The 17,964-nt window shown below is 42.5% G+C and overlaps 1 protein-coding gene across 2 annotated transcripts in view; it reads right to left on the minus strand.

The window, feature by feature from the left end:
* Positions 1-8,016: 8,016 nt before the first annotated feature.
* The window catches only part of ST6GALNAC3 (ST6 N-acetylgalactosaminide alpha-2,6-sialyltransferase 3), a 244,089-nt gene continuing 234,141 nt past the window's right edge, over positions 8,017-17,964 (minus strand). For both annotated transcript variants that reach the window (XM_035121514.3, XM_035121516.3), the window contains 2 exons: positions 11,618-11,725; positions 8,017-8,578 (listed from right to left, as the gene is read on the minus strand). In XM_035121514.3, coding sequence (XP_034977405.3) covers positions 8,392-8,578; positions 11,618-11,725 — 295 coding nt within the window. In that variant the 3' untranslated portion in view covers positions 8,017-8,391. The remainder of the gene's footprint in view (positions 8,579-11,617; positions 11,726-17,964) is intronic.

Below are 17,964 nucleotides of genomic sequence, written 5' to 3' on the forward strand. Positions count from 1 at the left end.
AATTTCTGTTAGCAATGCACATTAGCACTGTTTTCTAAAATAAAAAACCCCACACTGGATTGCATATATAATATACACAAACAAACACATAATTGCTAGCAAGCAAAAAGATGCTGGGGGTGGGGAAGCAATGAATCCTGGAATCTAATGAGTGGGAAATATCTATCATGTAGTGTGGCTAAAGGTCCTAAACATGTCTACTCAGAAGTAAGGCCCTCTCAGTTCAATGGCACTTACTCCCATATAAGTGTGCACAGGACTGCAGCCAATCTCCGTAAAGCAATACAACGAAATCAACCTTATCTCCTTGGTTATGCCTGACCCCATGTAGCCCACCCCCATGTTAATGATCAACTCTTCTCCTATTCATGTGAATGTCTTTGTTATAAGACTATTTAAATATATCACGCACACCTTCTTTTGACAAAGAGCTGTGCTGGAGCCATTATGACCTGTTTGCCACAAGCATACTGCAACCCCAACTCTAAGTGTTTGTGAGCATTCAAAGTATTGCTTCTGTGAGCTACCTTGGTCCCCAAATCAGCCGTTTTACTCTGCTCTGAAGCTGAAGAACTTCCCTTTGGGACAAGGGAAGGATAAAGCAGTAGAGGTGTAATAGTTCTGGATCCGAGAACAGGCACCAAGAATGAGGAATAGTTTAACAGAAAGAGCTTTATTCAGAGCTGCCTCCAAGACCCTTTACTAGAAGGGAAAACCAAAGGCCTGTTGAACTGCCCAGGTTGTGTGACTCCAGGGCAAATCCTCAAATTATCAAGTCCTTGACACTAAGGGGTGTGTGAAGAAATCACCTCATTTCAAGAGGTGACAGGCACTCCCAGAAACCTACCAAAGCATTTCCCCCCACTAGGAATGGAACCCGGAGTACTTGTCCCAGAATCCCAAGGGGCATGGGGAAATAATTCTGTTCATGCCTTTTCCTTTTCCTTAGTAGAAATGATGCAAATAGCATCATTTCCTCACTGAGGATTCTGCAACTTGAAGTCCCACACCAACCCTTGGTGGGCAAAGATACTCCACTGTGACCTTGGGGTGCCCACCACTGCCTGCACACCTTAGCATCCTCTTGCCCTAAAGGTAAGTTTTTGAGGTTTGGGGTAGGGTGAGATGGTACTAGCGGGCACTTTGTGATCACTTTAAGGTTTTTTTTGGGGGGGGGCAGCCCTTACCAGTGACAATAGGATATACCTGCATCCCTAACTTGGACCAGGATTTTTTTTTTTTGGAATGCCTAAACACTACAGGAATCAAATAGGAAACTTTATATACATATATGAAAATAGTCCATTTTTCAATGGACTGATCAGAAAGACTTGAGTATTAGTGTTATTTTGACTCCTGCTGCATTCTTGTCATTCCAACTCAGTCTGCAGAAGGCCTACAATCAGGGCTTTTCTCCCAACTGGAACTCACCAGAACTCAGTTTTGGCATCTCTCAGGTGGGCGCCATTGCCATTATAAGAGAACGAGGGAGGCGTTCATGGGGAGTTCTGGCACCTCTTTTTCTAGAAAAATAGCACTGCCTATAAGAATATTAACATGTGAAGGCTTCCCTGATTGCAAAAAAAAAATGATTCAAAAAGTACTGAGATAGTATACAAGTAACACTGTATTTCAGGGAAGAAATGGTTAATTGCAGTAGTATCTATGTCAGGGATGGGGAAACTGTAGCCCTCCAATGGTTGTTGGATTCCCAATTATTATCAGCCCTTGACAGCACAGCCAATGGGAAAGGATGATGGGAGCCGTAGTACAACATCTGGGGGGCTACAGCTTCCTCATCCCTAGTCAATATGCAGTTGCAATCATATCCATGTCGCCTCAAAAATAAATTCTGCTGAATTCAGTGGGAATGGGGTTGCAATCCTAAACACACTTACTTGGGGCTGCATAGGATTGCACTGCTGTTCCTAAGTGTGTTCAGAATCCCACTGATAGTTTATTTACTTGGGCCACAATCTGGTAGAGAACTCAGCAAACCTAAGCCTATTTATTTCAACTTGTGTTTGATTGTGGCCTGAATATATGCAGGAAGGCTAGAAAGCAAGTAATGTGAGGAGATGGTGCTCATCAAAGAGAAATGGCCTTTAAAGATGGGGGAAAACCCTTCCATGAATTATAAATGTGTATATCCCTAAGAAGATAAATATCAAAGGAGCTTTATAAAACTAGCCCCCAGTCAAAAATACTTTCTGGTAGTACCTCATAAACAGAATGCTATTGATGCTAAAAACAAGGTTCTGGTTGAGTGTTCTCAAGCTAATAGCACTGGATAAATTTTCATGTCTGTCTGCCCACAAATCAAGTAAAAGGTGTCCTTCAACATTGCTACATACAACAAATATCGACTTTTATAAAGGCCCATTCCCCCACTTATTTGCTTCAGAGCTGGAAGTGTTGCATTTTCAACAGCTCCGGCTTTTACTGATCTTTTGTTTCTTGCAGGATACAAAGCTAAGGTGACTTCTGAACACCATACAGAATGCCTTGATGAATAAATAGCTAGACTCTGTTTACTTCCTGTACAGTCATGCCTTGGGTTACAGACGCTTCAAGTTGTGCACCGCATGAACCCGGAAGTACCTGAATGGGTTACTTCCGGGTTTTGGTGCTCGCGCATGCGCAGAAGTGCTAAATCGCGCTTTGTGCATGCGCAGAAGCACCAAATCGCGACCCGCGCGTGCGCAGATGCGGCGCTGCAGGTTGCGAACGTGCCTCCCACACAGATCACGTCCGCAACCCGAGCGTCCACTGTATCAGCCTTGTTAGGTTTTCATGAACACCTAAAAACTACTTTTATCTCTGCCCAATTTGCCCTAGGGTTGGTTCACTTTCCCCAACACAGTGCTAAATAAATAGGTAACAGTACCTGGAGTGGTAATTGCAAAATGGTTGCATATACATGTTTTTCAAGGTGATTGGTTGACTCCATTTCATGTTAATCATGCAGCTATCCTTTCCTGGGCAGCCTTGCCATTTCCTGCAAATGTATCCCAAAGAAAGTGTATGAAGCAGATGGGATATGAGTTTAGATTAAAAGGAGCCAAGATCCCACGTTAATCAGAGCAGAGCACTTTTACTCAACATGGGAAGGCTGGAGCTGATGCTTCAGGGAATTGGGGCTTATTTGAGCCCATCTTCATTCCAAATGCTTACTTGGAAATCAATTCTGCTTAAATCAATGGAGCTTGGATTATGTTGCTCACTGTTAATATGATTATGGACACTTTAGATTACAGGTGGTGTGGCTTCTTGTAAATTAGAAACTTTAGGAGGAACAAATTCATGGGTAGAAATATCAGACCTAACAAGTATTTCTGGCCTGGTTTGCACATAACATTAAAACAAACCACAGCTAAGCATGAACAAGCAAATGCATGTGTGAAGTGTGAACATAGCAAAAGTGGCAGCCTTCTCCCCCTGTCCTACTGCTGCTATGCTACCTGGTGCTAAGCCATGGTTTGGCTGAATGTTACATGTGTACCCAGGCTTGTAGTTTGTCTCCCCCAAGTAAACTATGAGTGGTAAGTCAAGAGCAAACCTTAGCTACAGTGAGCACAAGCCTAAATTCATTAGCACAAGCCTAAATTCATACGTAATGCTAAGCCAAACCATTAGCTCCAGGTAGTACAGCAGGCCTGGGAGAGGAATAAAACAGTCATGATTTTCTCTCTGTGTATCCTCACACTTGTTCATGTTAAGTCATCATTTGTCTCAGCATTACAAGTAATGGTGAAGACGTCCTAATGCTCTTCCCAAATCTAAGCTCAAATGGCAATCTTGAAATGGTTAAAGTCATAGAAACAGGCAAGTAAGAACCTGTTCTCTGTATATCTTCAAGTATCCTCTCACTGACTGGGTAAATGTACATTCAAATCATGATAAAGGAACAAAAATACAATATAAAATAATTATGACAATTAGATGTGGTGGTGACATGAGGGGACATGACCTTTGAATCTGGTTAGGGCATATTGCTGAACTGGTTGAGGACACTGACCACAATCCACAATCCACAGGTCACACATGGCCCCTGTTGAATTCTATGATGATTGCTATTTGACCCAAATGCTAGGCTAGGAGCCTAGTGATAGCAAAGCACTTTGTACAGCACAATTGATGGATGGTTCAACAAAAAGCTGCACTTTTTTTTAAAAAGGGGGTAGTAATTGATTGCTCTTCTAAATGCCCAACTAGTATGTTGAGAAGCCACTCGTCTTGATACATTCAACTAATTTCAAGGAGTATCTACCTTAGACTTAAAAGTGGTATAACAGTCATCCTGTCATCCCAAGGAAATGTGCAAACTGTGGACATGGATAGGATGGTTAGCATAGTATTCTTAGTACCCTCAACAAACTGTAATTCTGAAGGGGAAGCCATATCCCCTGGCTTCTGGGATAAAACTGGGATAAAATTGAATATATGTTTATATGGTGCATTTACTCACAGTTTCCTAACATCCTCATCCTGCTCAGCCTGTCTATGGAACTGTATAAAGAATAAAAAGCAAAAATACAATGAATAAAGGAAGAAGACATTTCTAACCATTGGCAGGCAAGGGTACAGTCACAGGAGGAATAAAAGCAATGAGACTAATATCAGGAGTGGCAAGGAAGTTGTGGAGTACTCAAGAGCACTGCTGGTGAATGATGTTTTCCTGACAAGGTTTGTGCACACATTCTGTTCTAACCCTTGACTGCTGAACCAAGAGAAACTCGTGTTTACCGTGAGGTAGTTACAAGCCCAAAAATAAAGCAGGGGCTTGAGGTAATTTATTAGAGCTGAGTGAAAATCTACCTGGGGAGAAATGAGAGCTCGTCTTTAGTATGCTACGAGGGCAGAAGACAACTACCCAGGTGTAAAATCACACAACAGCATGGTGTGCACAAAATCCCCAGTGCAGGAAGGTGGCACTTAATAATGGTGAAGATGGAATGAGAACAAATATATACTGTGGAAATATAAAAGATAGACCTCTATATACAAATATACAACTGGAAATAACAATCCTTATACAAATACTTACATGTAAAAAACAGGACTTTGCAATCACTTTTTCATGATTCAGCAAAGTAATACAAAATGTCTGGTGGTTTCAATGCTTAGGCTTTTTGACAGCTCTACAAGAATAAGGGTCAATAAACCTCTTTTCAAGTTTAGCAGTACAAGTTCAGTGTTGTTCTGATACCCAGGTTATTATCAGAGAATCTTTTCAAATGGTAAGGAACTCAAGGCTTATTTCAGATTTTTTATATGAAAACCCCCTCTTCTGATTTAAATGGAAATAGCTTCATAAGGAGACATTGTACAGTAGAAACCTCATTATCCAAACTTTGAGTAACTGACAGTATTCAAAAGCCATGCTAAACCATAGTTTAGTGTGATGTGATTGTGCTTGGGGCCTCAGGCTTCTGAACTACCTGCGAGAGATGTCCAGAAGTCTTTGCTTCCTATCCCCATCAACTTCAATTTCGTATTTCATCTAAACCCTAACCATGGTTAATGTCAGCTATGGCTTGTTGAAACACCATTTGAAGTTAGTTCATTTTAATCAAACTATAGTTCACATGAACGACAGTTTGTTGGTTCAGATGGCATGACAAGCTGCAGTTAAGCAGAAATGCAAGCATAAGCTATTGAACTCTTCCTCCTACTTGCATTAAACTATGGATTAGCAGTTACTGGATTAGCAGTCATTATCTGTCTCATCTACCTCCTCTGCTTTAAATATTTGTCTCTGTTACATAGGCTCATAACTAATTTGCTGAGCTAATTATCTAACTTTTGTATGATTCCCACACAAACAGATAAATCAGGGTAGGATTTCAATTAGAACTGGGCAAATACAAAACATTCCTGAGCTCCACCCATTAAAGGGATAGTTTTCTGAGAACAAGAACCTTCAGAAGAAATCAATGCACATTGAGTGGTTGCAATAGGAATGAAGATATTTAGAGGTTGGGTGTCATGATAAATTGAAAGCAATGAGAGCCTAGCCTCCCTCTGGGTTCTGTTGCTTCCTGCAGTCCAGTAACAAGGAATTTGGAAGTTTTCACTTCTGTTTTTGATTAGCCAAATCTTGTTGTGCTAAAGCAGGCACCCCCCAAACTTCGGCCCTCCAGATGTTTTGGACTACAATTCCCATCATACCTGACCATTGGTCCTGTAAGCTAGGGATCGTGGGAGTTGTAGGCCAAAACATCTGGAGGGCCGCAGTTTGGGGATGCCTGTGCTAAAGCAACTGTAAAACTGTGGCTACTGTTACGTATGGTTTGTTGAAAAAAAGCAAACTTCAACCCATATATTACGAAGCTGGCTTATTTCAACAAACCATAGTTAACATTAACCAATGTTTAGGGTATGGATGTAATACTAAACTGTGGTTAACTGAAATCTGAAGTGATCGCTTCTAAACTCCTCCTTGTGGCCACACCAGAGGAGGCAAGCGGAGCACATACTGCATGAGTCACAAAGAAGGCTGGGTTTACTCCTGTCACGATACACCATAATTTATTATGACATCCAAATGCAGCCATCATTGGATAGCATGGATTCACACTTTAGATTCATTGTTCCTCAAAGTACAAAACATAGAGGAATGTGTATGAAGCTCCCCTGGCTAGGAAGAAGCAATTCGAATGAACTATCACCAACATACACTCATTTTCACAATGGCCTTGTGAGGTAGGTATTATCCCCATTTTTCAACATGGAGAGTTTGAGGCAGAGAGCTGAGCTAAACTGCTCAAGACCACAAAGGATTTGCTATCCAAAACCATTTTAGAGGTATGAGATCCCAGGGCCTCTATTTCCACATGCAGGTCTGCGGACCTTCCTTAAGATTTCAGACAACAGCTGTAGAAGTTCTGCTCCAAAAAGGGAGTGTACATACTGCAGGCATGCACATAGGGTGTGCCATTGTTCTTCTTGTTTTTTTTTAATTGTGGTGTGGAGGAAAGAGAACAAAGTGACAACACAGCTACCTCAGTGGCCAGGACCTGTGGGGAAAAGTGGTGGGAGAAAGACAAAGGTGGAAGGGAAGGGAAGGGAAGCAGACAGAGAGACATAGACAGAATAAAAAGGCTGGAATGGATCTGGGCTGGAGCTGCAGCTTCTGCCTGAGTCTGTCCCTGGAAGCCTTGATGAGATGATTGGCTTCAGTAGTGGCAGTAAGGGAGGAAGTTGGACATTCCAGCCTTCTTCTTCTGCCATAATCTGATTCTGTCTCATAGTTCTGTCTCCACCCGAGCTCTACTTGTCACCTTTTGTGCAGAGATATCTGTGGGAGTGAAGGGCTGCTTTTCAGTTAATTAGAATGATGTGGTTGAGGAATTCAGGTCCATAACACATGGTGAGAAGCATCTCGTTCTCTAAGTCAGGAAGATGAAGCACCCTTAATCTGTTTTGGTCAATTCTGGTTGTGTAATTAAATATAAAGAAAAATAAAACTTGACTGTACCTTTGTATACACCTGTTTATCACTACAGCAAAATAAATAAATAAATGATATTTTAGTTGTTATTTTTTTTAAAAAAAAATTCGTTACTTTAGTTCATTTGATGTATAAAAGTAATATCCGTTATGACAGAGTATGAATATGTATTCAATAAATTCCTGGGTGCACACCCTAATGAAACATGCTGTACATGTCTATGGAGTATTTTTTTAGAGCAGAAGGTAGCTGTGTTGATGCATGCCAGGAAAATTTGAGGCAATGTCCAGAAAGCCTGGATTGTTGAACTGCTGTTGCAGCAGGTTGTCATTCACAACATATGAAGTACTCCTGGGATTCAAACATACAAAATCCCCATGTGTAGAAACTAATTGGAGTTCAGGAATCTTTCTTAACCCATCTCTAATTTTCTCATATAATGTGAATTTGTAGCCATGCGTATATTTTTTAAAAAACAAACAAACACATACGCAGCTGGCCCTTAACAATCTGTGCCTAAGACAAGAAGGTTCTCTTAGTAATGAAAACTCTAATTCACAATCTAAATTCAAGTATTTATATCATTTCTACACAAACAGGAGAGTGGGACTGTGTGAGATTGTGTATTTCCTTCCTTAAGAACATTATCATATTAAAACCAAACTGTTACCATCTTGATTTAAAAAAATAATAAAAATAAAGTCCAGTTTAAAAACAAATTGCATTATTCTACCCCAACCCTAAGAGATAGAATAAGCATCCTGTATGTCTTCCATAGATGGATAAGTTACATCCCTCTTGTTAAATGGTGGGACCATCTTGTTTCTTCCATGCCACTCAAGTTGTGGAAGTCAAGTAAGTTGAAAATATCACTGTGAACTGTGGCATGCCTTGAAAGGAACATTATGCTCCTTAAGGGAAGACTGTGAGAACCAGCATCATGACAATGTCCAGTTAGGATGTGTAAATGTTATCGTGCGCCTCTTAGCCCAGTCAGCAAACACTTTTTTTTCTGTGATAAACCTGTGACCTCCATAGGGTGCATTTTCATGCAGAAAGTACTCGTCACATTCATCTCTTCCAGGCTCATAATAGTGATAAGGAACTTTCCTAAAGCCTTCTGACCTGGAACAAAGACAAAACACAGGAGTCAATGAAATATATTTTCTGGGCCATGTAAATAAATCTACCATAAACACATCTGTATACATTAAATAAAAGTCATAGTAAAAGCTGCTGGACAAAAGAAGGAGATCACATTACGGAACATGCAGAGCACAGTATGAATGGATATTACTGACGAAGTTTAAGTCTGCAAACTGCTTACACAGTCACAAGGCTGATTTATTCATTAAGTTCATCACACCTACAATATTTCATATGCACACCAGAACTAGGGCCAGCCCTATCATTAGGCAATCACCTCAAACAGCAGATACTGAGGATAGCCATTCTCGTCTTCTGGAGGTTTTTGTTTTATTTAACAAAATCTATATACTGTTTGAATGTCATAAAACTTCTGAGAGTAGTGTGTGCCACACAGGTCTATGATGCAGCTCCTTAACTAGCCTGTGACCCTCAGATTGGGACGGGGGAATTACACACACACACACACACACACACACACACACACATACATACATACACCGTATTTCCAGTGAATTTCTTTCAATAAAGTAAAGCAGAACATCAATGGCAACAGGAAATCAAGGGCAAAGGAAGGACGTCAAAGCAGGAATGGAAGCATATAGTCCTTTGCCTCAGAAAACAAAACAACCTTAACTGACGCCTGACCAGAACACATGAATATAAATGCAACAAACAAGTTTTTGGAAATACAGATACATTCATCAAGGGTTTTGGGGGGTGGGGTGGGGGTGGGGAGGAAAGCCCAATTGCGTAAGTTAAAAGTGAATGGAATATGTCCAAGCCAGGCTGCTCAAAGAATTTAGTCCATCTTCCAAATTTAGAGTAACATTGAAAAACAATTTGGTTTCTATATAAATAGAAGAAAGACCTTCTGGAGAGATTTTAAATTAAGGCAAACCAAATAGGTGTTCCAAAAAGAACCTGGGATACAATGTTGCTTTTTTAAAAAAATACAAATTGCCATTAGGATAGATATTCTACCCTTTGCACAAAGGAAACAAACTATTTCACCCCCAGACTGCTCTGCTTTGGCCTGGGTTCCCCAGCTGAAAGACTCAACATTTATACGAATCAATTTGATCAAATCCATGATTATCCAGGACACAGAAGATTTTCATCTCCTTGGGGAATACCATAATTTTGGTATGTTTGATAGTTAAGGATTCTTTTTTCTTTTTCTTTTTTACAATAATCAGCAAATTCAATCAGCAACAGCTCAAGACCCAACCATGTCTGTGAAATTAGAACTCCATCATCTGCATATATAGGAGAATAAATAGCTTTGCTGAGCAGGGACTGGGCAGAGGAGGAATGCTGGAGACTGACTCCTCATCTGATGCTTCTAGGGAGGAGGAAGAGGAAGACAGTATAGATTTACAACAGGGGTTTGAGGGAGGTAGCAGCTCAGAGGCAGATGAAGGGAAAAGTTGGGAAATAATAGGAGAGGAGCAGCAGCAGCAGCAGAAGCTGGCTGAAATGTTGTCATTAGAAAGCATTCCAGACCCTCCATCTCCCAAAACCTGGCAAGCCTTAAAAGTAGGAGAGCAAAGAGCTCAAAGACAGAGGGCACATAGCAGCACACATAGAAGTGATGAATGAGGAAGTGGCAGAGACCGGGGGGCGGGGGCGGCTTCACTCAGGACAATGCCATTATCCAAGAGGCTGGGTTCTGTAGCCTCTCTATGTAAAGACTCAAATAAAAAGGACGGTAAGAAACTTTTCCTTGTCTTTATACTTTCCTGGGCAACCAAGTCAGGAGCCGCTGACAGCATCCTGGCACCAGGCCTGCGCCCTGGCCGAGAAGTGGTGCCAGGATAGGTGCTGATTTCTTGGAAGATCTTGCGAGATCTCATCAAAGTCTTGCAAGATGTCTAGGAGAGCAAAAATGCCTCTTGAGATTTGGGAGAGAGCTCGCAAGCTCTTTCAGGGACCAGTGCCAGCACTGCTTCTCCACAAGTGGTGGGGGTGACACAGCTGCAGTCGCCACCAGCAGATGGTGCAGTAGTGGTGAGTGCCCCACTTGTAGTGGTGGTGTGGCAGAGCAGGGTGGCACTTCCTGTTTTGCCTTAAGTGGCAAAATAGGACATATCACTCCCTGACCTCAGGATTCCAGAACTTACAGCTGTCAGTTCGGAGGGAAGGCAGGCAAGGACCCACAGCCCTGGTGAGGCTCATTAGCTCGGGGAGGAGGTGTGTGATTCCTCGGCTGGAGAAGGCTCATGTGCCTCGTCAAGCCCAGAACCTATAATAGAAAAGCCGTCCTGGCCAGGCCTGCATCCTATATAGTAAGAATAGTTACTGTGCCTGGCCAGTGTGTCTATTATTATTATTATTATTATTATTATTAAACCCATAAATACTCTGATTTTCAATAATAATAATAATAATAATAATAATAATAATAAATTTGCACATTCAAAAGGTATTTAGATACTGATAACTAGCTGTGTGAGCATGTTTATCAAATGCAGCTGAAAGTAATGCAACGCAGACAGGAACACCCTCTACTGTGCACTTGCACATTTCAATGTGCATTTTAATGCACATCTAATTCATGCCTACGGTTTCTGATCCAGCAGCTGCTTGTGCAGGTGGAGCTCTTGACCTGTATCAGGGTGAATCACTTCAAATTATTTGCAGTAGTTTACTCAATTCCAAGAGAGGATAGATTTTTGCTTCTTATACTGTACACTCTCACTGCACAAGAGCTGTAAAAAGCTAAAAGAAATGTGTCCCCGTGTCCCTGGCTTCATTCTGATTTGGCAGAAAGTCTTTCGTTTTAAAACTTCTTCATGACATTTGACATTAAACTTTTGTAAATGCTTTTATTTAATCAATACCACATGCCATATGGGGACTAAATACACTGACAATAAAGTGCCACGTCAATACAGACCGCTGTGGGGGGATGCCTGCCTAATCAATTTCTTGGATTTATGGCATTAAAATGAATTGTGAAATTGTGACAAGGCATCAGAATTGTAGATGCATGAAAATAATTTCCTGTGATCTTACTTGCAGTAGGTGTCATTTATCATCCCATAGACATGTATTCTGTAGCAAGCATCCATAGCCAGAATTAAGGTAAACCAACCAGTACTGAGATAGGATCCTGACTGGATTCTGTAAAAGACACAACACACAGCAGACCACATTGAGGAATTGCTAACACTTTCTCAAAGACATATCATCCGTTATCTGACACAAAAGACATTCAGCAACTTGACAAACTGACAAAAATATGTAATTATTTTGAGTTATTTATAGTTGTCCCCTCACTCCAGCAGGCTTGGATTCTCTGGGTTAGCCTGCAAAAGAAATGCTATACACTAAAGCTGTATAGCTGTATTTTATGTACACTCACCTGAGAGCAAGTTCCACTCTGCATAGTTGGACTTATTTTTGCAAAAAGCATACCTAAGATTTGACTATATGCATTTCTGAAATCTGGAAATTTATGTAGGATAATGTAGAAAATTTATTTACAACTTTAAAAAACAAATGTGTAGCACCAGAGTGTGACCTTTACACTTAGATGCTTTCATGTAACGTTAAAATGACACATATTTGAACTTGGAACTTCTGGGAAGTAGCCATCTTTGACCCTGATGAAGCCCTTTCCCCCACAATTAACATAAATTCACAGTTCCCACTTCACTCATTCTCCTACATAACTGTCACCATATCTGAACTTCTGCTTTCTCAAGAACTGCTTCCTCCTCCAAAATTAGTCTTCCTCAATCTGGTGTGCTCCAAATGCCTTGTACTGCAACACACCAGGGATGAAGGAAGTTGTAGTCCAACATCTGGAGGGCACCAATTTGGGGAAGGCTGTTCAAGGATGATTCACATGCTGTGAGTTTAGGTAATCAGCCCCACCTAAAATGTAATGTATGCAGGAGACTTATGTGATTATAACCACATATTCCTATCAACATAGTCATCAAGAGTAGCAAGGTTGTCTCAGCTTACTGTCACATGTAAACATGGTTACAACTTAGGTTTGCAGCTACAAACCTAAGTCATTCATGGGAAGACTAAAACCCAGAGCATCATATCTTCTCTAGATGTACTGGAATCTTAGCTTGCTCTTCTTTTGACTCCCCACCCCAAACCTATTCAAACTGAAACATGAAGTTCATTGTAGTTTCCCATGCAAGTGATCATATCTACACCTGATTCCCAAGACCTTTCACTGGGTCTTTCACTGGATTGCTTCTCTTCTCTCTCTCTTAAACTTGAGCAACAGATGTACAGGGTTCTAAATCCTAAAGGGAGCCTATGTATATACAGCCAGTTCCTGCCTACAGATGTTCCCTCCACAACACATTGGCTTTGGGATTGGGGGGGATGTGACAGCAGGGATGAAGCCAAAAGGCACCCCCCCACACTTTGGGCTTAATTCTAATTTTGAATCACATGAATGGATACCTGAAGAGAGCTATTATAACCCCACATGGGGCATTGCCAAAATACTTCTGCATCCTGATCCACCTGATCATTAACAGCATGGATGAATGCCTGAATTCGTATTATGACCATGGGAGGTTGTCGGAACATTGTGCAAGGGTGTTTCACTGTCTCTTAAAAAAGGGACTACATCTTCCCCCCTCTTTCTACGACCCCTCCATATTGGATAAAACTTGCCAAATTCCGGCAAATAGCTTCAGGAGTTATGGTCTGGGTACCTATCAAGTGTCTATAAATATTTAGGGTTGTTTTGGGGTGGGAGAACCAAAACCCATTCCAATTACAAACTGGACTTGGAAGTTGGGATTGGGACCCTCTCCTGATTCCAGTGCTCTATCTCCCTTCCCCTACCATCCCATCCAGGTGTCATTCCTTAAATGACAAGCCTGGGGATATTACCGTACTTTTCCGTGTATAACATGCCCCCTTGTATAAGGCGCCCTATTTTTGGGGACTCCAAATTAAGAAAATGGCCCAGAGTTATTTTTTGTTTTTTGGGGAAGGATTGCAGTTTTTGAGCTTTTTTTGAGGAGGGTGAACCAAAGTTGTTGAGCTTTTTTTTATGGAGGATTGCCAAGAGTTGTTGAGCTTTTTGGGGGGGTGGGGCGGGGGGATGGCAGATGTTGTTGAGGTATTTTTTTGGGGGGGGGAGAATTAAAGTAAATCACTAACCTAACCTTCAAGCATTGCTCGCTAACAATCACTCGTGCCTACAAAATGTGCCTGCCCAATTGCAGACAGCGGAAGGAGACCACAAGCCAAATTAACACAGCAGAAGAAAATCAAGAGCAATTGACGCAGTAACCAATCACACACCCATTTAACGCACATCAGCCAATACAAAGCAGCATTTGCAGCAGCCACCAATCACACACCAATGACAATCTGCAGCTCACGGCTGCAACCAATCACCTGTCACATCTACCCACTACTCATGTATAAGTTTTTAGACCTTGTTTTAGAGTAAAAAAACCAACAACTTGTCTAATACATGGAAAAGTACAGTATTTTGAGTTTTAGAAGATGCTTATCTGCAGCATTTTTTTAAAAAAAACATAGTCTGGACTGTTGAGGTGCCATGAAGCTCTTTTAGGACCCATGCTTCGATTTATATTTCCTTTTACACATCCTACTTCGTCGCTGATAAAACCCAAATCTCTTTGAGGCACCTTGCTTCAGCTCAGGACTCAAGATCCATTCAAACTCTACACACACCCTAAGGGTCAACCTCTTTCTTTCCTCCTTAATGAAACCACTGCTATTTCTTCATTCTCTGCACTTTGAGATTTATTCAGGCTAAAATGCTACGCTCACTATGAAGTCCTATTTAACACTGTGGGATTTCGTTCCAAGAAAACCTGCTAGAGATGAGTCAGTAACTGTCCTTCACTCCAATGCACTAATAAAGCCAGACCGAAGCAGAACAGTTTCTTGTCTCTTGCAACTTTCAGCTCTGTACCATTCTTTTAACCCTTCTCTTTATCTGTCTGCTGAGTTTCTCCAGCCACTATGAAAAGCAGTCCCTCCAGCCACCTAGAATACTTACCACTAACTACTAACAGTTCTCAACCAAATTCTGGAGAGAGCATGAGGAGCAGTTCCCTTCAGACACAACAGCATTTAGCTGTGCTCTCTCTAAACAGCTTCCTCTCTTGGCGGTAAAAAGATGCTACCCTGAGCTTTTTAAAGCTCCCAATTTGGAAGGATAATAGTCATTTACCAAAGTACTATGAAGAAAGAGGGTTCTTCTGATAGTGAAGGTTTATTAGAGAGTACTATATTGACAGTAGCATTTTAAAACGGCTATACTCAGGAGCAAAAAGGAATTTAAAAAAATGAATTAATCAATATTTCATGTCTTGTTTTAACACCATTGGACCTTGTTTCTTCTCATCAATACACTTCACTGGCAAGATAAATAAAAACAGACAAGTAAGTTCTCAGATACCTTCCTTGGGAGATGGAAGGCATGACAGAATACAGATTCCATTGTTTAAAGCAAAATTCCACTTTCTACATTTCCTCCCTCCTGGAGATACGCAGCTAATGAAGGAATGCAATGAAACAACAACAACAATGGGTGATTTGTAACACCTTAGAATGAATTTTTATACTGTAAACATATTTCTGTCAAGCTAACGAAGGCAGCGCTGGAAGTGTGAAAACAATTTTAAACTTCCCCAAAAGGTCATATTGTTGTCAGTATCCTGCAAAAACATATTGTGGAATCAAGAAGCGATAGATTCTGTTCCAAGCAGCAATAATAAAGGATGCTTTGCAGAAGATGATTTCCTACAAGAAAGACATGTCTGATTGATAAATTATGCAAAATCCACATAAAAAGGTAAAGGGACCCTGACCATTGGGTCCAGTCGTGACCGACTCCGGGGTTGCAGTGCTCATCTCGCTCTATTGGCCGCAAAATCCACATACCATGTAACAAAGGCACATGTTTCTATATTATGGAGTGCATTCATCACACATGACAAACTCTTTGCTAGATTTAAAGAGGCTCATACCATTAGAAAAAGAACATTGCATAATAAAATATAGCAATGTTTCATGGTAATTCAAGAACAATTTAAAGACAGATCAACAGAATTTAAACAGATGGTTATACAAATATTATAGACCAATCAAATCTTAATACAGTAAGATGAAACTAGGGATGGGGAACCTGTGGATCTTCAAATGGTGTTGGACTCCAACTTCCATCAACCCCAGCCAGAACGGCCATGATCAGGAATAATATGCATTGTAGCCCAGTAATTTTTAGAAGGATGCTGGTTCTTCTTTTGAGGATTCCTCCTTAGAACTTAGCAGTGCAGGAGGGCAACGCTTTACTACCACATGACCGCAAGAGGCAATAGGAGGCCTCAGAACTCTGCTGGAGGCAGGGTTTGAGAACAGGGCAGAATACATTGAAACACCAAGAGGGGTAGTGTATAGAATGCAGAGGTCTTCCCAGTCCCATTCACACTGCCCTTGCATTCACATGGTTGTCTGAGGTGAGGAAAAGTGGGCATGTAGGCAACTAGGCAGGTTGGTTTTCCTGATTCCAGAACCCAGGCCTACAGGCCAATGTTTGCACTCCTCAGATGCCCACATCATTAGGAGTGGGACAAGAGCCATGGCCCCACAGACCCCTTCTATATGAAGGGACTGAATTCTCTTGACAAGATGAGCATGCCAAGTATCATCAGCATGCCTAAAGCTTTCAAAAAAATCCAATGCACATGGATTCAGTTACTCCATCAGATTGAGGTCAGTGCCATTTTAGATTCTGACACAGGACTTAGCGCTTTATATCATATAATATAAAGCGGATTGTGGTAGGGCTGTTAAGAAATTTAGCTTAGGGTTTGGTTTGTGTAAGGCCACAGCTCATGCTGAGTAATGGGGGGGCGTGTGTATGCAAATTCCTTGGATCTGATTGGTTGTTGGGGCCCCTCTTAAAGCTGCGTCCACCATTTTCTGGTCACATTTTTGCCTGGCGTTTGAATTGGTAGCACTGATTCTGACCTGGCAAGGAGCCTTGTGACCTGCATCTGGTTGTATTTGCTTATTATTGCTTTCCCCTTCTTAACTTCTCTGTTTGATTTTACCGTGGTTTTATCCTTCATTAGCGTTTCGTATCCTCACTCTCCCCCTCCCTCCAGTCCCTCCGTTGTTTATTTTTCGCTTCCCTTCCCCCCTTCCCCCCTCCCCTTCACGATTCCCTCCCCCCCCGTTGCTCTATCGGGCCCCGCTAACAGGCCGGACTCGGCTGGTGGGGTGGTGGTTTGGGAGGTCCGCTCTTTTAGGGCGCTTTTCCGGATTGCGTGGGGGGGGGTGGATTTTAGAGTGTGGAGCTGGTGTGCCTGGCCTCGCTGCTTTTCGCCGGTCTTTGCGGCTTCTCGGCGGCTGAGAGCCTGCGCGCTGTGCTTACCTTGATCCGGGGGTGTTCCCTGTGCGATCCGGGGGTGTTTCCCTGCGCGATCCCGGGGCTGGGAGTGCCTGTTTAAAATAGCCCCCGATTGCTCTGTTGCCGCTAGCGGCGGCGGGGCCGTTCTTTTTTAGGTGCAGCAGCAGCGGGGGGCGAAGCGGAGCGCGCGCGCTTCGCGGTGCCCGCGGCCTCCGCGCCTTGCTCCTTCGCGCGGCGGGACCTCCCGGCGTGGGCGGAGGCTTCCCCCACTGCACACCGCGGTTCGGAGCCTATCGTAGGCCCGACCGCGTGTTGGCGCGGGGCTCGCTTCGCGGCTTGGGGCTTGGAGGAATAGCGGGCGCAATTTGGGCTGCCTGGGGGGTCGCTGGGGGATTGGGGCCCTGTTGTGCCGTGCCCTCCCCCCCCGAGGTTTTCTTGGGGTTCGCTAGGCCAGGAGAAGGGCAGCAGCGCTGGCGTTCCGTTTTAAAGAGTTTTCCTTTTAGCGAGCTCATTTTGAGGCTTGACTTGGCTGCAGGCTTGCTCTCGCTTTAGCCGCGCCACCTGGTGGCGGCAGTGAGTTACTGCAGCCAAGGGAATTAATTGGTACTTGAGCACAGGCTAATTTGGTTTCATTCCTCAGCTCAACGTGACCTTTTCATTTGCGTTAATTGAGTGATTAATATTGTTTGCAACTAATTAACTATCCTTATCCTGTTTAGCTGCCCTACTTAATTTGGCATTTTTAATTTTGTATAGGCCGGGCATTCCCTCTCCTCCTCCCCCCCCCCTTTCTCATAGGGAGGGGCCTTGGAGGCCCCTGGCCTTGCACTGCCCGGCCTGGGGCGCCATTTTTTCCTGGATTTCTGATATACACTGTTCAATATTAGCATATTTGAATATTTGACGTCACTTCGGTTGCTGGTTTTTCCTTTCTGTTTCATCTTCCTTAGAATGGCGTCTCATCCATCGTCATCCGGAAAACCAAAGA

The sequence above is a fragment of the Zootoca vivipara genome, chromosome 7 (assembly GCF_965207765.1).
Source record: "Zootoca vivipara chromosome 7, rZooViv2.hap1.1, whole genome shotgun sequence".
Taxonomy (NCBI): domain Eukaryota; kingdom Metazoa; phylum Chordata; class Lepidosauria; order Squamata; family Lacertidae; genus Zootoca; species Zootoca vivipara.